Source organism: Grus americana, chromosome 2 (genome assembly GCF_028858705.1).
Source record: "Grus americana isolate bGruAme1 chromosome 2, bGruAme1.mat, whole genome shotgun sequence".
NCBI lineage: Eukaryota > Metazoa > Chordata > Aves > Gruiformes > Gruidae > Grus > Grus americana.
In genome coordinates, this window is record NC_072853.1 from 165,693,566 (window position 1) to 165,715,173 (window position 21,608).

Genomic DNA, 21,608 nt, shown 5'->3' on the forward strand with positions numbered 1-21,608 from the left:
AGTGTCTCTTGTATGTTCCCTGACTGGACCAGTATAAATCCCTCATGTAGTACCCTCATCCACATCCCCAGTGCAGTTTTTCTTCTGAATTTTGGAAGAAATGTTAATGAAGCTTGAGGTTCTGGGATATCTTTCTCAGAAATCACCAGTAGGCTTGAAGTACAGCTGCACTGGGTGTTCGCTGAGGGCCATGTCTTAGGAAATCTCAGGCTCAGAAAGGATTAACAAGCACCATCGCCTGGTTTGGCTTCTGCTGCTGGGTAAGAATGGCCCTGATTCAGCATTTGGGGGATTATTTTTTTTCCTCTGTTATGATTCTCATTCAGTTTGTCCTGGAATGGTTCTTGTATACACAATTCTGTTCCCCTGTTGTGTCAGCCTTTTCAGAAAAAGTTTTGTGCACACTTTGTACTGAGATGATAAGGTTTGGTGATTGGCATTAAGGGCTGGCCTGACCCTGTGCATGGTTGGTGAAGATGTGATACATGCTTGGAGTAGCTCAGTCCCATGGACTTTGAAACTGAGTTGAAGCCTGTTCCGAGCTCAAATTTCTGTCCTGGGATTCAGCTGGGACATCCAGATGTATAAGTGGTTTGAAAAGGACTCCAGTGTAAGCTTCAGCTGACATAGAAGTGTAGCTATAACAACAGAAAATAGTTAACTCATCATTATCACAAACTCTTGTTTTCTTATAAATTGTCTTCAGTGGATTACTAATAAGTACACTCATTCATGGGAGGAATTTTTTTTAAAGAAACCTAATTTTCACTTGAGAGTCCCCTTGGAAATGGATCCCTTCTGCTGTTAATGCAGTGAAAAGGCAACAGGTAGGACTGTGTTACCTTTTATTGTTGTGCTATTCTGATGGCTGTCTTGCATCCATTAGCACTAGTGAGGTAAAACCCTTGGAACTTGTTCAGTGACAATCTGTAGATTCTTTTTGTTTAACCTTCTTGCAGGTGAAAAAGGAATTGGCAAAACAACTGGAAAGAAACTGTGTTATAAAGGCACTACGTTCCATCGTGTGGTTAAAAACTTCATGATTCAGGGTGGGGACTTCAGTGAAGGTAAAATACACTTTTAAAACTGAAATGTTTTAAGTGGAACAGAAATCTTATAACTTATATGGTGTCATGGTTTAACCCTAGCTGGCAACTCAGCCCCCCACAGCCTCTCCCTCCCTCCCCCTCGGTGGGACGGGGGGGGGGGAGAATCAGAAGAGTAAAAGTGAGAAAACTCATGGGTTGAGATAAGGAAATTTCAATAGGTAAAGCAAAAGCCGTGCACAAGCAAAGCAAAACAAGGAATTCATTCCCCACTTCCCATGGAGATGGCTGAACACCTGCTTGCCAGGAAAGCAGGGCTCCATCACATGTAACTGTTACTTGGGAAGACAAATGCCATAACTCTGAAGGTCCTCCCTTCTTCCCCCAGCTTTATACACTTAGCATGATGTCATACAGTATGGAATATCCCTTTGGTCATTGGGGTCAGCTGTCCTGGCTGTGTTCCCTCCCAACTCCTTGTGCACCCCCAGCTGCTTGCTGGTGGGGAGGTGTGAGGAGCAGAAAAGGCCTTGGCTCTGTGTAAGCACTGCTCAGCAATAACTAAAACATCCCTCTGTTATCAACGCTGTTTTCAGCACAAACCCAAACCACAGCCCCATACCAGCTACTATGAAGAAAAATAACTCTATCCTAGTCAAAACCAGCACATGTGGTTATAATGTAATTTTAGAAAATGCCATGGAAGCATTACAATGCCATAAAAATATTTCATTTGCTGTGAAGTATAGCTTAGATCCCCAATTTCTTTGTTAATCTTTGAAACTCTAAAATGTTTCAACTGCAGTAATATTTATTTAGAAAATGTGTTAAGTTCAAAAAAACCTGACAAAACCCTTGCTGGAGTTAACACCTGTCTTACTGAAACAAAATTCAAATCCAAAATGTAGTCTTACTGCTTTTCACTTTGTGTCCACAGTAGAGGCAACAATTATTTTTAATAAATGAGCTAGAAGGAGATTTGTCAGGGATGTTTATTTGTTTCCTTCCCTGCAATATGTGTACAATAAAAAGTTTTTAGCCTGTTGTCCTTCCCTGAAATATCTGTCCTTACCAAAATGTGTATCCTCTTCACTGTGTCCTGATGTCTTGCACCTCACAAAATGGGCATGGTGAGGGAGTCTCTTGATTTGAGAGTCAAGTAGAAGTGCCTTTAAAACTGCTAGCTACTTTCTTACCTCATCCATTTTAGTGGTCTCAGCTGCTTTGAGCCGGGCAAGATTGTTGGTCGTACCTACTGTTGGTTTTGTGGTTTTGGGGGGGGTGGGGGTGGGGTGTTGCCTGCTGTTGTTGGTTTTGGTGTCTGCTGCTGCTTTAGCAAATCCCAGTGAGGATTAGCCTTTGGAGCCCTGCTTCAGACTTTCCAGTGTTCAGGGGCACTAAGGCAATCTTTGTTCTCGATATTTTCAGTGCCAAGAGGATAATGTACAGCTGTGACTTTTAATTCAGGAGCTTATGCTCAGGTGCTGGTACCTGGCCAGAGTATCCTGGTTTGTTATAAACTGGTGGAATGTTACATACAGCTTTTTTTCATAAATGAAACAAAAGGTTTAATTCATGCTTTTTAATGCGTAGGTAATGGAAAAGGAGGTGAATCTATTTATGGTGGCTATTTTAAAGGTAAGAGGAAATATGTCTTTGCAGATTCTTTATTCAGTTCCAAGATAAACAAGTCTTGATTCCCAAGCTACTTAATGAACAGGTCTACTTATAGATCACCTTTTGCATGAAACTAATGTTGCATGAGAATTACTTTTATATGCATGACTTTCAGATAATTTTTTTGGTAATATTTAACTTTAACTGACAATTAATTATGGCTAACATTATTGGTTAAACATGACTTTCAGCATGGAGGTTAGGCAACTTTATTCATGAATAAACTCCTATCTTCCTGCCTAAAACTGTCAACATATTCTTTTGTTTATAGAGAATGTGGTCTTTTGCAAAATGAAAAGGTAAGAGACAAAAGCTCAGTAACACAAATTCAAACTCTGTTCCCTTGTACCCTCCCTAGTAAATATATAGACAACTGATACATCCGTTTGTAGATGGATATCTGTGTTGCTTGGAGAAATGAAGAGTTCTGTGTCTAACCTTTCTGAGGGATAATGACTTATTCTGAGAAAGAATACTGGCATAATTTCCAGCTCTAAACAGTTATTTCTTCTTTTGTTAATGTCCCTTTCCTCCCCTTCCCTATTCAAGGTTTGTATGCTTAGTGTTCGTTTCTAAAAGTGTTTGACTTTGTTTATATGCTACACAAGTTATTTTACTTGTAAAGAATCTGTAAATAAATTACATTTACTTCTCTTTAAAATCTATTGTTGGAAGGAAAATGGTGAGTTTATAAAGCACTTGTTTAAAGACATACAGTTCGTTCTTGCAAAAAAACCCAGGTAGTTACTGTGGTATTCAAGTGTTAATAAAGGCACTATATGTATTTATGTAAGAGCCCCTGGTTCTTTATGTTTTGCAAGTAGCTCTGAGTGGTTAAGTGCATGCCATTAAGTTTGTCTTAAACAGAGACATAGTTTGGTGTTGGAATATTACAGCCTTTAGTCAAAAGAAACTCTTGGATAGATTCGTTTGCTAAGAAGTTACTAGGGTTTGTTTCTAAAGGTGGTGAGTGCTAAACATGCGGCATTGTGTTTTGATACATAATTTTAAAAATGATGGCTTTGTACACTCAAATTACTGGGTTTAGCTTTGAAAATGAACTTCAGAAGATCTGGTTTTATATTATGCTGTACAACCAGAAGTCCCCTTTAATTCACTGCAATATAAAATGCATGTTTAGTTTAGTCTTAATTGATTTTATACTTAGATTGCAGGAAGAATATGTTCTTCGGTTTCTAGATCTACCTGAGGTGCATGCTGTGTAAATAAGTATCGTGTGTGTTAAGTCTGTTTTTAGGATGTCAGTAAGTCTGCTGACCTTGTTCTTATTCAGGCAATGCTGGATTTGAATCCAGGTCTGAGAGAATCTAATGTTTAAGACATATTATTAATGACTGTACATTTTTTCATTAGAAATGTTTGCACTATATCTGGAACTTTTTCTTTAAGAAAGAATGCCTTCTGTCTCGTAACTGCTTCTACTGTAACTCTTGAGAGGGTTGTTTAAACTTGATTTTTTTTCCCAATCTGTTCATATTTCTTTAGCAGCAGAAGACTTTCTCCTTATAGCATCCATAAGTTACTAAGAAAATTAGACTTGCATTCCTTGTTAGGGAAAATCTGACAAACATATTTTTTCTTCAAACAGATGAAAACTTTATTCTCAAACATGACAGAGCGTTCCTTTTGTCAATGGCAAACCGAGGGAAACATACCAATGGTTCCCAATTTTTCATGTGAGTAGATGTAATATGACAGTTGAGCTTTTCTTAAACAGAGAAGCGCTGTTCATGAGAAAGATGGTATTGCTAAATTATCTATAACAATGTTATCCGCCTTATTTTAAATAGGGTTGAGTGGGCACCTGCAGTGTGAGCTATAATAGGAAACACTAGTTATAGCAATTTGCTTGTGGCATTCATTTGGGTTAGAAGCTGGTACTACATGGATGTTCCTTGTTCATTGCTTTTTTTTTTACCCTAAAAAATATGGCTTACTCAATAATTAGCGTCCAAAAAATAGATTCTTTGGCTTTGTGTGTGCACCAACCAAATCTTAACAGATTATCTGCAAATTACAATGTTGAGCATTGTGTGCAAAAGGGAGTGAGATCTGGAGGTGGTTTGTATGGTTTTGCATGTGCTCTTTAAAATATAATTTATGATTTTATTTGGGGTTGTTTTTTTGAGGGGGGATGAGTGGGGGTTTTGTTTTGGTTTGGGGGTTTTTATATTTTTTCTTTTGAAGTGTTTGTTTCTGACATGCTTTTCTTCTATATTGCTGCATAGTTGTGTTGTGCATATACCAACTACTTTGTTACCAACACTATGTTAAAATTATGTGCTGATAATCAGATTTTTCCTTCATTACCTTAAAAAAAATTCATTCTAGTATGTAGCCATATTCTGTTAAATAGTAGAAAAAGCATGAGATTCTACCATCAAGAAATACTCAGGTCTCATATGTTAGGGTCTTCTGATTAAAGTAGTTGTATTCTAGGTTCAGTATTAGTATTTTTAAACTTGCTAATTCTAATGTGATTATTCCTCCTGTTAAGTCCCTTTTAAAAATTGCCTTCTGTTAATGTTTAGCAGTTAGTATTTGGAAAGATCTGGATTATAGCTCTGGGCTTGTGCTGAGAACAACTTTGTGAAATAACACTAGTGTTTTCAAAAGTAAATTTTAGTGTAGTTGCTTAACTAGAAAAACTATTTTTTCTTTGCCATCTTTCTTGGGGGATAAGAATGAATGGCGCTTCACTGTCTTCAGTAAAGGAGTAAATTGTCCTCAAGAATCTTTCTTTTTTTTCTTTCTTTGCCTGACAAAGTTCTTCAATAGATACGATGAAGTTCAGATAAGAGACATTTTTAGGTCTCTTCCTAAAGAATGCACTAAAAATGGAAAATAAATAGGAACCTAAGAGGAAGTCTTTCACAGTTACCACTGTTCTGATTTTCCATAGAGATAAAATCGTAAGTGTAAAATAACCTTTTTTGTTACCTTCAAATCAAATTTTAGATGTTGTGCTTCCTTACAGTAAACCTGAATGAATATATATAGACACATTAATATGGAAAACAATCTATATGTAAAAAAACTTGTGGTTTAATAAGCTCTCTGCAAGACGCTGGTTCGCTATTTGTTACTTGGACTTATCTTTTGGTTCTCTTGTTGTAATTTTCCATTTTTAAGCTTATCTGAACAATATACATGAAAACTTAATGATGTCACATCAGTCAAGAAGCTATCACTTGAGGGCTCTAAAGTTTCTTTTCTCTCCTGCATTTGATTCAGAAGTCATCTTCTTTCCCTTATGCTTAGTAGACTCAGCTTACTTGTTCAGATTTAAGACACAAAACTTTGTCTCTCCTCACACACCAAAACAACCTAAGGTTGTGTTAGGTGCTAAATTATAATGTACATGGGTCAATAAAACAAACAGTATTGCAGGACACTTTCATAAAATATAAAATATTTTAAAAGATGCAGATTTCTTCAAAAATTCTTTTTTTTTTATTTTCATAAAAATCAGTGTAAAGAGAAAGCTTTAATTTGGTGGGAATTCAGGCAGAGTAAGATGCCTAAACATAATTGTCTCCATGCAAGCTAGATTCACCTCAGCTGCCTGTAGGAATCTAAAGCCATTTTTAGGGTCCTGGGGTATCCTACCTGGCCTTCAGCTGTTGGGAGAGAAGGGTATGGATGTTCTGAAGGTCTTAGGTCTTGCCTGCCTGCCCCACGCAGGTTTCTTGGATGTCCTGTAGTGTCTTTTATGGCACCAGCTTGCCCTAGAATTAGGCAAGTGAATTTGAGCCTAGGAGTAAACTCCCGGTATAATTGATGAGGTTTAGGTGGGCTACTGTCCAAGTCTTGAAAGCATACTGTAATGCTCTAGATTTCTGTGACCCTCTTGAGTGGGGCTTTTTCCGTTTTACTGCATGCAGACATCTAATGCTGTTTGAGACACCATTGGGAATGCCAAGGCAGGTCGTGCAAATAAGATGTAGCACCTGCAAGATGCCCTGTGCTTCTGGAGTAGCACTGGAAGCCAGGCAGGATACCATAGGGCAGCTCAAGAGGCCTATATGTTAGCAATTGAGTATACTCTCTAGATCTAACCAGCAGCTGAGATGTCTACCTTGTTTCTAGATGCCTTTACTATATTCAAGTTTATGCATTTAAGCTGAATCCCACCTTTTGGCCTCCAGTACTGCAGCTGATCCTGGGAATGAATGTTCACAATTACAGAATCCCTACGGAAGCCACTGAGGTTGCTTGTAAGGGCAGGTGTGTATATAGACAGTCAGCTGCGAAGTCAGGTTCATGTTTGATACCTCAGTTTATGAATAGGCAGGGATGGATGGTGAAACACATAGTTGAACAGTCTGGTTTTTGTATAGTTTTTTAACGGTGGAACTTGGTTTCTGCTTCATAACATGGAGAGTTTGAATGTCAAGATTCAAAGTAGGAAACAACTGCTAAAGACTTCATCTAGGCATTTTCTGACTTTAAAATGCAGTATATCGAAGCAGTTAGTCTTGCTTGGTGACATTTGCCTGATTACTTTAGGGAATGTGCTGTGCATCTATACAGCTTTTCTTTAATGAAATATGTTTGTTTCCGTTAGTGATATACTTTAAGCTGAAATTAAAATATATTTCTTACATCCAAAAGAATGCTCAGTTATTCAGTAGTTTATCATTAGGAAAAATGTTCTTCAAATGTGTAACCTGAAAATTGTGTGGAAGGGAGTCTTCAGTGGCAGTCTTTAGATTATTTTTTTTAAATGGTTAGAACATGTTTAATTTTATTGGTTAGATTTATAGAAAGGGAAATAGTTCATCTCTATCTGAACTTCTTCATATATTTGCATTTTTTTCATAGATAACTTCATAGACAACTTCAGGGATGAGAACTCAGTATTTCTCTGTTGTACACATCTAATGTAACAGAGGAGGAGTGCAAATAAGTTATTTTCTTTTATATAAGTATTTGTCCAAGTAGGGCTAAAATAATAGCAAGAATCCTGACTATAACAATTCTGCTTGCTCATCAGAAGTGCTTTTCCTGCTTACCACAGAAAAGTGTCATTTGGAATAACTAGTCTTTACAGAAAGTAATTAGGCAGTGAATTTCTCTTGGACAGACCGCACTAACTAGTCATAGCGAGACTCTATGCAATGCCTAAAAATTGTTAAAAGTTGAGCAACAGTGGTCAGTTGAAACTGAAAACTTGAAATAGAAGCTCCAGGCTAATCTTAATGTAAACAAGCATCTGCCCAATCATGAAGTATCATTGGCTTTCTTTGATTCATCATGAATTTCTCTGGCATGAATGAGTTGGAAGCTTTTATAAGCAACAATAGAGAACTGGGCATGGAAAAGACAGTGTAAGTATTGTTAGGAAGCTCCAGTGAGGCCAGTGTAAAAAGAGTGAACATAAATTAAAACACTGGTAGAAACTGGCAAGATGCAAAAGTAGAACAAAGAGTCAGAAGTGTGTGTGTGTATATATATATGAAGTGTTAGAAGTGCTGTGTTTAATGCTCATTGACTAATTTCCCCCACTTTATCTTTTCTCTTAGTCGAATAGAAGTCATAGTTAGGTTGAAAGGAAAATGTTTAGCTCAGGCAGGATTGGTTTTCATGCACATGTACTTTAAATAGGCCAAGTCTATTTACACATGCGTTGTAAGAAACATTTCCTAGTCTGAAGAAATGTATCTTGTTGAAATCCAGCAGAAAGGTTACAGAGACTATCCCTTGATAGCGTTTGGATTTGTGAAATACTGGAATTTCAATTTGCTATAACCAGAGGGATCTGTTGTAGCATTTTATTGCAGTCTTGTGTTGAAGACACTTAAAGGTACCAGTTTATAAATTAGATATTTGTATTTTCGGATAGCACCACTATTTAATTTACTACTTTTCTGTGAATAATTTTTAGAACCATCAGTTATTTAGCAATACCACCTGAGTGTGTTAATCTTCTTTTAATTGTCCTGTTTCCATTTTGATACTCAGATATGGAATCTCTAGGATGGGGTAGAAGTCGACAGGAGCCATTCTAGAATTGCCTTCATTTTTCTATGTACTTCAATATCTGTTCTGAACTGCTGCTGAAAAGATTATTAGTTATTGGGGGAGCGCATCTGGAGTGTTGCACAAATATAGCCCATGTCTTTAGGTCCCTGATTTAAAGTCGGGGGGGGGGGGGGGGGGATAGTCAGCCTGTTCTTCGATGTTCCAGCTCAGTGGCTGTATTACTTGTTGGGTGATGTTCTTCTTGAGCAATGTATTCTGCTTCTCAGTCGAGCTGCTCTGATAACGGTATCTTGTCTCTTCAGAGCAACTCCATCGTGCCTGTAGCCATACCCAACCTGCTAGTAAGGAAAGTTGCAACGCAAAATAACGCAACTCTTGTGAAAATGAGGAGATAAAGTACTATAAAATTAATAAGACTCCTGATATTACAAATGCTTGCATGGGCTTAACTTCGGTTGTCAGACAAAATCTGTCAAGCTCTACTTCCTAGAAAAATAGAAGTGACTGTGCAGAATGAAGCATAAAGAAAACAATAGGAGGCAAAAAAAGTAACCGACCTCTTTGTTGTCATTGGGAAGTTTTGTGTAATAATTAATTTATTGCCTTGTTATTTAGCTGTGTAGTTCACTGAGGTAATAACGTCCATACTACAATTTAAAGAGGAGTCCTCGGTTGTGTCCCTTATCAGTCCAAATATTTGGAGTTCTTGCCTCTGTGTTCCAAAGCTATTTAAAACTTGAGGCTGTTTTGTTATTACTGGTAGATATTTTTTTCTTCCATATTGAGGGTATTGTTAGTTTAATGTGTCTCTCAAGCTTTACTTTCTTGCTCAAAACTAAATAGCTTTTTTGTTTTAAAAATGTTTTTAATGTGTGGTGCGATGCTTAATTACTAAATTCAGACAAACTGACCACTTTGATCTGCTAAATGAAGGATAAAATAAGTTGTGAGGACTTTTTTGATTTGATTTTTACAAATTATTTCTGAATGTTACCAGCTTATTAAAAGTGGTTCATTTTCTGTCTTTTTGGTATCCCAAACCCAGGTATTTTTCTAATCAGCAGCTAATTATTTTTTTTTACTGAGTGAAATACCTTTGAGCTGATTTTTGAACAGTTGACAGTAATATAAAAACCTAAAAACTTCAAATGAAAGGGGTTGATGTTGCATTATCTTTGAGCAAAAGTGGTATATGTGCACTTATCACACAAGCAGGTCCCATTGGCTTGATTAAAAGTTCATGTAAAAGCACAGCCCGTGTGAAAGCACTCACAGGATGCTTTTTATGTATAAGAAGTAACAAACAGATCATTTCAATGCTCGGATATGCAGAGACGTAATTAAGAACTAATAGCTTATTTGGGAGCAAAAAAAAATATGGATAAGCTCAACTGATCATGCAGTTTGAAAACATTGCTGCTGTTCAGAATTATACGAGAGCAAAAGCATGGTATTAGTTGGTGCACATGTTTTGTCTTTTGTGCATCTGCAATGAGTGTGTGTTTCTATAGTTCTGAACACAAGCAATCCAATAGCGATGCATGTGTCTTAAAAAAACAAACCACCTATTTTTCTTAGTTTTAGAAAAGCTTCATAATACAAGGAAGATGTGGGCTAATTACGAAATGTATGAAGTTTTAGAGGTACTGACTTAACACATTTTACTTGCAAATCAAAACATTTAAGCTGTGGTGTGCCATCCTATGAAGTATATACTTGGGACTGGATTCGGTGGAGCATTTGAACACCTATGTGACTGCGAGCAGGTGAATAAACCCATTGAAATCGGTTATTCATCTGCTTAAAGTTGTGCACGTGTTCTAACACTTTTGCTGGATTGAGACTTAGAGGGGAGTGGGAGGATTCTCTTTTCTAATGGTTTATCTTTGTAATAGTGTACGCAAGCAGGTTATGTCTATAGGTTTCTTTTTGGTTTTAAGAAGAATTCACTGTAGCTTTCAAAGTGCCTTGTATTCTAAAGAAAATTTAGAGCCCTCTTTTAGGCATCCTTGTTCTGCATACAACTTGATTAATATTAATTTTAAACTTGTATTTAATAAAACATAGACTCAGTTTTGTCTGAAAATGTATTACAATTTATTTCTGCCATTTTTGTGTAAAATTTACAGAAACAGTGTTACATCGTGCGCTCCAAAGGTAATGTCTCATTCCTCTAAGGCTGTGTCCTTTCCTTTTCTTTCTGTTTTTTATCTTTCTTGTTTTTTCTGATCATATTGTTATGTGCATTGAATCCTTTGCTAGGACTGAGGTTCTTGGGGGGATGGGTGATAACATATTTTAATTAAAAAAAATGCTTTTCTCTTCAGTGGTATCTTAAAAACAATTTATTTTAAACTTGAGTGAGGAAAGATATTTGTCCTTCTGTAAATACCTTAGATATTAGTATATATTATAAGGCAGATTTTCAAGGTTCTAAATTATAGAAGTTCTGTATAGAAACGTTTTAATAAAATATTATTTTGGGGGAGGAACTTATCATGACTCTAGGCTTCTGTAGTGCAAAGGCAGGAAGTAGGTTTTCTCCCAATGTAAGTTTTGAAGCCAAAGCAAATATTTAAGGATTTGAAAGGCAGAACATATGCAGAAAACTTTGAAGTGGTGTTTGAAAGTGTACATTTGCAGAATAAATATCATGTTGCAACCCTAACATTGAGATGAGAAAACTTTCTAAAGCACAATGAGGAGTTGGGTTTCTGCTTCCCGTGGGAAGTCACCGACTCTTTGTCATGCATCTGAAAAGTTTTCTTTTTTGAATAATACTTTTCCTTGTGCTTTCACTTCATGAACAAGTAAATGAGAAAAATCCTCTCCATTTTAACTGTGTCAAAGTGCCAGTGTAATGGAAGAAACCTCTACTGGGTTTTAAAGTACCGATTATCCCTTTCTTTGCTTATTGAGGACTAGTCTATAGAAAGTACGTGCTTAGGTAATTTGCTCAATTGGTCTTCAAGTGCTGCAGGAGCACATTACTGCAGCATTCATATCAAGTGTGTTCAAACCTATTGCTGTTTCTAGCTAATTCTAAGCACTGTCTTGTTTATTATTGGTTTCATTGAAGTAACCCACTTCTATTTTTCTTCAGTACTTTAAATCAGCTTTATAGTTAAGCCCACTTAAACTGTTTACTTAACAGCAGGTTGTTAATGCAGTTAACTTTTGCTTAAAGAACTTCAAAAGCTGTAAGAATTTTTCTGTTTGTAGCAATATGCTGTATTAACAAGGGAAAAAAACAAAGAACACCCCCTACTACTGAGAAATTAAATGTCATCTTGATAGCATTTCTTTCCCTGTGTTAAACCACAGAATTTAGAAGGTTTCTGTATTATTTAGTATTACAGAAGTGGAAGGTCTGGTTGGCATTTGGAGCTTAAAAAAAGTTGAGAGTGTAAACACTCCTGACTCACAGTTCCATCTTTTGGCATGTGTTCCAGCACTGCAGTGTTTTGTGACCTAACAGTTCAAAACTTGAGTCAAGATATGTGCTTAAAAAGTAGCATTTTATTATAGCAATGAAAAACTGACTTCATTGTACCACATCTTCATTACTGTACATTTAGAAAAAGCATCTGTGACTGATTATTTGAGAGAGAGGAGTTCATTGGAAGAAGGCTAGAAAGGCAAAACAGTGCCTGGGGAGGAGAGAGGAAGAATGTTTTCAAATATTAAAATAACTTCAAATGCAAATTATCTTGACTTCTTCTGTTTGTATTTTTTTTCTCCCCCGATATATAAGTATGCTCTGACGTTCTTTACTGACTTTGTCTGCATAGCAAAGTTGCCTGTGCAACATTAATGCAGGCTTGCGTGTAGAAGTAATTTCCTTTCCCTTTTGGAAAAGGATATAGAGAGATCAGGTAGCATTATCATCAAAAAGGTGACTCTTAATATATAATTATATATGCACAGTCTTGACTATTCCAATTTGAAGTCAACTCAGAAATTTGGTGTAACTCCAAATGCCAGTTAGGATAGTGTACAAAATGTTATGCAGTTGCCATTTTCCCTTCAGGCTAGAAACAGCTATATGTGGGAAGCTGAAAAACAGGGAGGAAGTCTGCATTTATCACGGAAATTAACTGTAGGGTAGCATATAATGTCTGCTCGCATTGTGCTGCGGTTACTTTTTGGAAGCCTGTGAAGTTATGAGCTGAAGTGCTGATGTCTTGATGGTTAAAGATAGAAGTATTGCTTTGTATTCTGAGTCATGAGGCCAATCAAGTAAATGGAGAGTAAGAAAGTAGCGGGGGGGGGGTGGAAGCAAAGAATCTATCACATATGATAACTCTCTTTTTAAATAAACTGACTTTAAAGTGACCTTGTAATGTAAGAACCTAACAGTTTCAGAAACATTTAAATTCTGTTAGTTACATTTTGGCAATAAATATTGGGTATCTTATCTGTGATTAAAAATGTTAGTGAGTTATATTTGAATGTGTATTTAAGGACACTTATTTCAAGATTGTTTACTGCATGCATAAAATGATACTTGGTACAACTTTCAAGTACAATTAGCTAAACTTCAAACAAATTTCATGTAAAAGTTTAAAAAAGACTGTGTGTATAATCTGTTAAGTTTTTAAATTCCTTGTATGTAACTGGATTTTTTCACTATTTTTTTGTCTTACTTTCACCTCTTTTTTTTTTTCCTATGCCATTCTCCTCTTTCACTTCATCTGAATCCCTGATTATTTTTTTTATCATCTTACCATCTTGCTGTTTGTCAAACAGAACAACAAAACCTGCTCCTCATCTCGACGGGTAAGAATCCTTTACAGTGTCTCCAATGATGGCTAAAATTTGCAGGTTGTAAGTCTTCACATGTTATATTGAAAGTAGACAACAGTGGGGAAACAAATTCTTAATTCTGTGAAAGATTATACAATAGAACAAGATGGAAAACAAAAGTTTTTGTTCTATAAAAATTTCAAGTTGCAACTTATTTCCTAAACCTAGTCAAAAGTTTGGAAGGTCTTAAATCCTAACATTTATTTCTTTTATGGACTGAGGGCAGCAACCAGTTTTAATTAGTAAGTCGAAATGTCAAGTTTAATGTATTTAATTAGTACTGGTTTTTATGGCATGTTTTTTATCCCCAAAATATATTAGCTTCTGGAAGTATAAGTTATGGGGCGAACGGAAAGAGAACAGAGAAATGTGGTGCGGCAGAACAAAAAACCCTCGGGATTCCTTAGTTACAACTGTCCCTGCAATGCCAGTGGGAATTCATATGCTGAGTTTGTATAGACCTATAAATTCTGCTTCTCTGGGGAAAACTGCACTTTCTCAGCTTTATATATGGACTTTTGTTCTCTCTATTGCACAAATTTCAAAAATATAAGCATGGATTAGAAATAATGATCTGTGTACCCTGCCCATGTAGAAGAGAGTAGAATGACATGAAGTATCTATCTCAAATCAAAGTGGAGTGGTCCTCTGTTTCATGCTGCATGAAATATTAGCATTGTTGTAAATGTAAAAGTAATAAAAATCCTATTTTTAAGCTTAATACCTCTTAAGAGCCGGATGATACCAGTGAAGCTGAATGTTTCTATTTCATTATGACATTTTAAATCTGAAATTCATTGGGAAATAATTACAGCAATATATAAATGTTTGTACTTTCCGAATATTTTATTTCTGCAGTGTACATGTTGTCTTTGGACTGGTTATTTCTGGTTTTGAAGTAATAGAGCAAATAGAAAATCTGAAAACTGATACTGCAAGTAGGCCCTATGCAGATGTACGAGTTATTGACTGTGGGGTGCTTGTTACAAAATCAGCAAAAGATGGTAAGCATACATATATCTGAAGTTAATTGAATGTTGACAACTGTTTTCAGAGAGTATAAAAATTATGCCAACATCTAAAATCAATATGATGAATCTCTAGAATTCTAATTAATTCTTACAAGCCTTTAAAACTTAAATCTTGGTGTAAATGAGGAAGGCTCAGCAAGGGGAAAGGTTTTCTGACCTAAACCTTTGTGCCTTGGAAAACATATGCTTGTTTCCTATTCTCATTAATTAATGTCTGAGGCTAATGTGACATATTCAAAAAGTGATTAGAACTTATTTTTCTGAGTTTGAAAGAGACACAAACATAAGCTTTTCTTGAAGTGGAATTTTGTGCATTTTCCGAAGGTTTATTTTAAGATCATGTAACATTAATTCATGCAGTATATGTGGTCAACGTAATTTTCCTTTTCATGAGAATTCATAGGGAATAAATTAACTATATGTGTGGACAGTTGCTGTAAAGTAGTGGAGTGTTACAAGTTTGAGTTTTTTCTACTTCACTTTTGACTTTCCTTAAGGATAATGTGCTTATTTATGTCCTTTAGAGAAAGTCAAAAGGATAGATAATGTACAAGTATGAGGATGTAGAAAGGAGAGAATGACAAAGTTTTAGAAATAAGACATATACAGCTGAGACTAACTCTTTCTTAAACTTTATTTTGTAACCTGTGCATTGCTTTCTAAAGAAACTAATTTTTTTACCATAAATGGTCTTTACTTATGTGTGTATTCTATTCTAACCCAAAGGTGTGAATTCAGTGTTATAACCTAAAATACATTTTCAAAGCAGAAAAGGGATTCCTCAGCCTGCCTTTATATTAGCTTGGCACAAGTTAATGTTCAAGTTCAGTTATAACCTTACTGTGTATTAATTTTAAAAATGTTCTGACTTTGCAGTGATATGTTTTATTATATGGTGGAAGTTGTGCATGGAAGTTCTTACAGTTTACTTCATAGCAACTAAAGGAATTTTTTTACAGCTATGGAAAATTATTGGTATGAGTTTAGACTGGAAACAATTATATGACTTTATTATTGTACTTTAATGCAACTCACTGAAAAAATTCACAGAGCTTCTCTGAAGCAGTATGGGTGTGTATTTATACATCTATAAAACTGTATATTTTGTGCTGTATATATACACACTACACACATATGCACATGTACACTGTGTAAATTTAAAATATCTGTCTTAAGCTTTGGAGAAGAAGAAGAAAGTATGTTCCGACTCAGAAGCTTCAGACTCCTCCTCTAGTGCATCCAGCTCTTCAGAAACTTCATCTGAAAGTGAAGCCGAAAATGAAAGAAGCAGAAGAAGAAAGCGTAAAAGAAGAACTAAAACCAAACAATCAAGAAAACGAAGAAAGGAGGAGAGGAAGAAAGAGGATCCAAGGTGCAAGCGAATCTCAAACCAAAGACGGTGACTGGTCTCTTAAATTTCAGAATTTCAGAGAAATTCTACTTTTTTCATGATGTACTTGAGCAATGAATATGGAGGTGCTTCCATTCTATAAGTTTGAGTTTTGATGGTTGACTTTTTTGTAAACAAACTCAAACAAAAATAAAAAGCTGAGCTTGTTGGGTAGCTGCTTCTATGAAACAATTTAAGATCTTTATAGATAGATAGAAGCTAGAGCAACTTTGAAGTCAGTCTCAGCGTGTTAAAGTATTTAGGACTCACTATGCCTGTGTTATAGTGAAACATTAGGCAAATAAGAGATCTTTGCTTTATGTTTCCTTATATTTTAAAAATATTTCATGACAAGTGGCAAATTAAAAGCAAAATATTTGCCGTAAAGCTAGAACTGGATCTTCTCTCCAATAACAATGCCTCATCCTTTCTTTAGCATAAAATGAGTTGTTAATGAAATACGTTTTGGTTGTTAAGCCATCTTAAGGCTCAAAGCATCATATGGGCTTGTTGTGGAATTTGCTTTGAAAAGCGATGTGTATCAGTTGACACTTAATTTTGATTTATCAACTTATTTTTCGCCGTAGAAGCCTTTCTGACAAGAGTGATATAACAGAAAAAGCAGTCGATGTTAGTACAAAGAGGGACAAACCTGTGGTACGTCCTGAAGAAATTCCCCCAGTGCCTGAAAACAGATTTTTGCTAAGAAGAGATGTGCCTGTCGCCAATGTAGAACCTGAACCGTAAGAAGCTCTCTTACTATGTTGACTTGGTGGAAACTATGCATAGAATTTTCCTGCTAACATTGTGTTACTAGCACTGATAGCAGATAGTGGATCTAGCATCAGAATTTCTAAATGAGGTAATTTAATTGTCCTTTTTACAGTATTCTTTGTAATACTCCATACAAACTGTGTCAGGGTTTTTCAGTGAAATCTAATGAGTTCGTTTCATTGGTCCTTAAGGATAGTGCATGTTACGACCTTAAACTCAATTACAGATGATGCAAAAAAAGAGTTAATAGTTCCAGAGGAAATTTTGCAGTGTAAACCACAGCAAATATTTGATGGCAAGATAGACTTGATTGGGAGAGATGATTTTTTTCGTCTTAGACTGAAGAAGAAACTTTGGTTCAAAATCAGTCAACTGGAATTTCATGACCTGTCTATGACTTTGAGAATAACAGAAAATACTCTTCTTTTAATGCAAAGGAAGTCATGAGTTCATAAGTTATTTTTAATTTGTGCTTTGTGCTTCTAAATTGCAGTTAGGTTCTTTTTCTATCAGATTTCTTTGCTTTTGGACTCAGATGAGCTAATGCATTACATTGTCAGATATCTCTAAAATTAGTTTGGTGGGTTTTTTTAATTTCAGTTAATGGTATAGTCTCCTGTAAGCCTTTTCTTGAAACATTACTCATGTTTCCAAAGCCTTAGTAACTGCTTCTTTAGAGGATATTACAGAAACTGTAAAAAGGAGTGCTGAATTACCTCTTCTTGCTTAGGTGAGAAGCAAGGCTTTAGAACCTGTGGACTATAGAGAATTGCCATTCCCTATGCTAAGGCGTTGTTGTGGAACTGCTGAGATCCTGAAACTATTCTGTCCATGTTGTCTTTGTGGTTTGAAAGCCACATACCACTTCAACAGACTACTTTGCAAGTTCATTGCTAGCATTTATTTACAGGTAGAGAGGTCAGATAGGCTATACATTTGGTTGAAAAGAAGTGTATGTTGATTTGTCTTTCCTCGGAGGTGTGTCTTGCTTTATTTGTTGGAGAGTTCACTGAATTCTTAGTTCTGCCATCTCAACAATTGAATAAGATGAATATTTTGCATGATTAACTTAAAATTGGTGTAAGTTAATTTTGGGGTTTTTTTCCACGTAAGCTCATATTTTATTAATTCATGTAGGAAGCTTCTTGATGCTACGCCAGTTCTGACTGACCAGAAACCATCGGTCTCAAAATCTGGACGAAAAATTAAAGGAAGAGGCACAATAGTATGTGACAATTTTTTTTTATTTTTTCTCTGACCCAGAGTATGTTTTCTGACCTTGAGCTTTGAATTTCCTTGGAGGCTTTGTGTGACACTTCAACTATTGCTGACATGTTGTAGATTCTAGCTTAGAAGATTGAAATATTGTTGCCAGGTAGTTCATTTTATAATGCTTTTTTCCATCCCTGCTGTTATCTTTTTACTTAAAGATAGGTTGGGAAAACAAATGTTTACTCCTCAGCTATGAGAAGTCTTCAAACGTAAGAATAAAATTATTTCTTTTTAAGGATTGAAATTAATTCAGCCAGATTCATCCCACGTGAGCCCCAAGATCTAAAGTAATGAGAAGTGACAAGAGTTTTTACTCTTCTCCACTTGTTGGATTTTCTTGCTGTGTCTGTTAAGCATTAGGACTGTAATGCATAACAGTAGACAAAGCTGTTCTACAATGTCCTAAGCATATACAGCCCCTTCTGATGTATATTGTGGTATTTGCATCTTCTGATGGTTGTGCATACATTGCTGAGAAACAACTGTTTTGTTGGCAACTTTGGCAGAATTGCTTACATTGTTTGTTCTGCTTTTTGACATTTTAAGTCAACCTTGTATTTCCTTCTTGTAGCTACTTAATGTAGTTTGTCAAATTTCATCAACTGTCCTGGCTGAGATCAAGTCTGTGTAATATCATAGATGACACTGCATGGGCAAGACGTTACTTCTTTGCAGTACTGGCAGTGATGAAGTATTTTTACAGATTCACAAACTTGGTCCTCTTTTTTTTTTTTCCTGCTGTCTTCTCTGAAGACTGCCAGAAGCAAAAGGTTTTCTTGTCTTTTCTCTAATAACCCATAATACAGGGCTCAGAACGCTGCACAACTACACTGTTTTTCAGTCAGTAGAAAAGGGAGATAGTAAGAAAAGCTTTTGTAATTGTGCATTTGATTTTGACAGATTTCAGATTATAGCATACCATGACTGAGCATATTCTTCCCCTTTAGAATGTTTTCCTGGATCACTTTAGCAGGTGGCATTTGGGTAACCATAAGCCAAACCAAGGCTTGGTCTTGCCAAATTGTTTTGCAAATAGAAGTCCTCAAAAAAAAAATTATATATAGAGAGATCAATATCTGTATAGCTGAAGACACTTTTCATTAGAATGGTCTTAACTGAGACTCCTCTGAGCATGATTTTCTTATGTGACAGCCACTGGATTTGAGAAGTACTTTTCTACTGATCCCCATGATGCAATTAATTTAAGCCACAAAATTAATGGCTTAGATGGCTGTAGTGTGGAGCAAGGTATTGTAGTGTTTGAGCCTTGCCTGAAGACCTACCATTTTTTGCCAGCCTTGACATTAGATCTGATAGCTGTCTTTGCTACAAATGAAACCACTAGATGCATTTGACACTTGTGAGAGCCGCTAAAGGAAGCCTTTTAACTGGAATGTTTTGAAATATTTATGTAAATAAAGACTTTTGGAAAAATAGCTTAAAGCTGAGTGGAATTGGCTTTTGCCAGGGATTTGGGTGTCTGCCTTGTTTTTTTGTAATTTTGGCACACTCTTGGCAAAATTAAGAATGAAAACCAGTAATACCAGAAATAATTTAGGGCTAGCAATTAGTTGGAGAAGCACATTTTTCTGCTATCTCTAATAGTCTTGATTAGCAATGATATCTATCCAGGGTGAACTTGTTTGATGTTTTTCAAAATACTCATTTGTAGTTTTGAAGTAGGCGTTGCTTCAGCTCAAGGGATAGGGAAGCTCCAGATTTTCATGGCAGGTTATCTTTATTCTTTTTTTATATAAACAGGATCTCTTAAAGACTTCTTCCTGTAATTAACTGAATAAACCAATGCGTACACCTTTCTGGTTTTATTCTGGGGAGCAGTACTTTTTTTTTTTTTTTTTCACATATTACTTGCTTTAAGTGGCTCAAAATAATTGAGTAAAATCCAGATGTCTGTCTTTATTGAGTCAAGGAGCATCTAATTTCCTCACAAAATTTACCTAAGTGTGTATCCAACTGGGTAATGGAAAATAATGAATTAGCAATATTAGAGCTTTTTCTCGGCTGCACAAGTAGCTCATATTGCCTACTTAAATGCTGTGCCTAAGTATAATTTTAAGTATGAAGCTTAATGACACTTTTGTGCAACACCTTTTTTCATTATTTTTTTTTCCTCCTTTGCTTGGAAGGTGTCTCCTAAACTGGATTCCCACTTCTGAAGAGCTGAACAGCAGTAACTTTTGAAATAGGGCTTGTTCAGCGCCAGGTTGGATGGGGCTTTGGGCAACCTGGGCTAGTGGAGGGTGTCCCTGCCCACGGCAGGGGGTTGGAACTGGATGGGCTTTAAGGTCCCTTCCAACCCAAACCATTCAACGATTCTGACTTATTCATACAAGCAGTTCAGTGTCCGCTAACTGAAGCAAAACATCTGTGCTTTAGTATCCTGAAAAAAAGTTGGTTATCTGCAGTAATTGTGTTATTCCAAAAGGTGTTACATAAAGGGAATCCGTGACTTCTTCCTTGATTCTTCCTTTTACGTTTTGAAAAAATGGGTTAGCTGCTGGCCCCTCTCAAGCATTGTGAAATGCTCTCAGAGTATGAAAAGATAGTTAGCTATGTAATCCAGTCTCACGTGCAGGATATGTGCATACCAAAAGTGAGTATTTTTGGCAGGAAAACTAGAATTTGTGTTTTCTTCGTGGACTTTGTATGGATAATGTTGTCTGGCTTGTGTTAAAGATGCATGCAAAATCTGTTGAAGAGACACCATATATTTTCTGTATTATAAAGTGTCTTTTAAAGAAAAATACATTGTGCAACTATCTTCCGTTGCTTTCATAGCGGTATCACACCCCACCTCGATCACGATCGTGTTCTGAATCCGACAATGATGAAAGCAGTGAGACCCCTCCTCACTGGAAAGAAGAAATGCAGAGATTACGAACATACAGACCACCTAGTGGAGAAAAGTGGAGTAAAGGCGATAAGTAAGATCCTTACTACAAATCTAAAATGTCTTGGTTTTTACACAAGCTTTAATAGATTGTGTAGATGTACCATGTCATTCATGTTTAAATAAAAAATGTAAATGTCTTTGTGGTTAATGCATTCCATTTAAATTCCAAAAATTAGAAGTGGAAAACTTTCTTAAAACCTTTCTACTTTGTTAATTGACACTTTTCAGCGTGTGTTCATCTGGTGTCACAAAGAACTGTTTCTGATGGTGCCATTGTGAATACTTCTTAAATAATTCATTGACCTGTCCAGTTTCCTGTTGCTTTCCATGGAGCTAGTCATTTCAGATTTCCTTTAGCCCCAAACTTGGTTATATAGTTTCTTTGGATACCAAATAAGACAATCGAATCCACCAGTCCGATATTGTTGTAGATATATGTTCTTCCTGCAATTGCAAACTCTGTGATGGAAGCCAGCTCCCCAGAATTTCTGATGACTTGATACTAAAGATGATCATCTATCAAATTATAATGGATAAACCTCAAAAGGAAAACTGAAGAATATTGTATATAATCATTATTGAACAATCAGAGATGTTTCTGATAGCTCTTTTTGTATACTGAGTGCGTTCAGTTTATTGCTGTATTGCAGTGTACCAGCTAAAAGAATACTAAATAAGATGATTGTTTTAAA

General features: G+C 36.0%; 1 protein-coding gene across 6 annotated transcripts in view; it reads left to right on the forward strand.

The window, feature by feature from the left end:
* Window positions 1-21,608, forward strand: part of NKTR (natural killer cell triggering receptor) — a 43,418-nt gene that overhangs the window by 13,997 nt on the left and 7,813 nt on the right. For 4 of the 6 annotated variants that reach the window (XM_054814794.1, XM_054814795.1, XM_054814796.1 and 1 more), the window contains 9 exons: window positions 960-1,067; window positions 2,640-2,684; window positions 4,333-4,420; window positions 13,479-13,508; window positions 14,394-14,539; window positions 15,743-15,965; window positions 16,544-16,699; window positions 17,868-17,955; window positions 20,802-20,947. In XM_054814794.1, coding sequence (XP_054670769.1) covers window positions 960-1,067; window positions 2,640-2,684; window positions 4,333-4,420; window positions 13,479-13,508; window positions 14,394-14,539; window positions 15,743-15,965; window positions 16,544-16,699; window positions 17,868-17,955; window positions 20,802-20,947 — 1,030 coding nt within the window. Of the gene's footprint in view, window positions 1-959; window positions 1,068-2,639; window positions 2,685-2,994; window positions 3,023-4,332; window positions 4,421-10,841; window positions 10,887-13,478; window positions 13,509-14,393; window positions 14,540-15,742; window positions 15,966-16,543; window positions 16,700-17,867; window positions 17,956-20,801; window positions 20,948-21,608 lie in introns of those variants that run through there. The other 2 variants (XM_054814797.1, XM_054814798.1) reach the window with 2 other exon arrangements.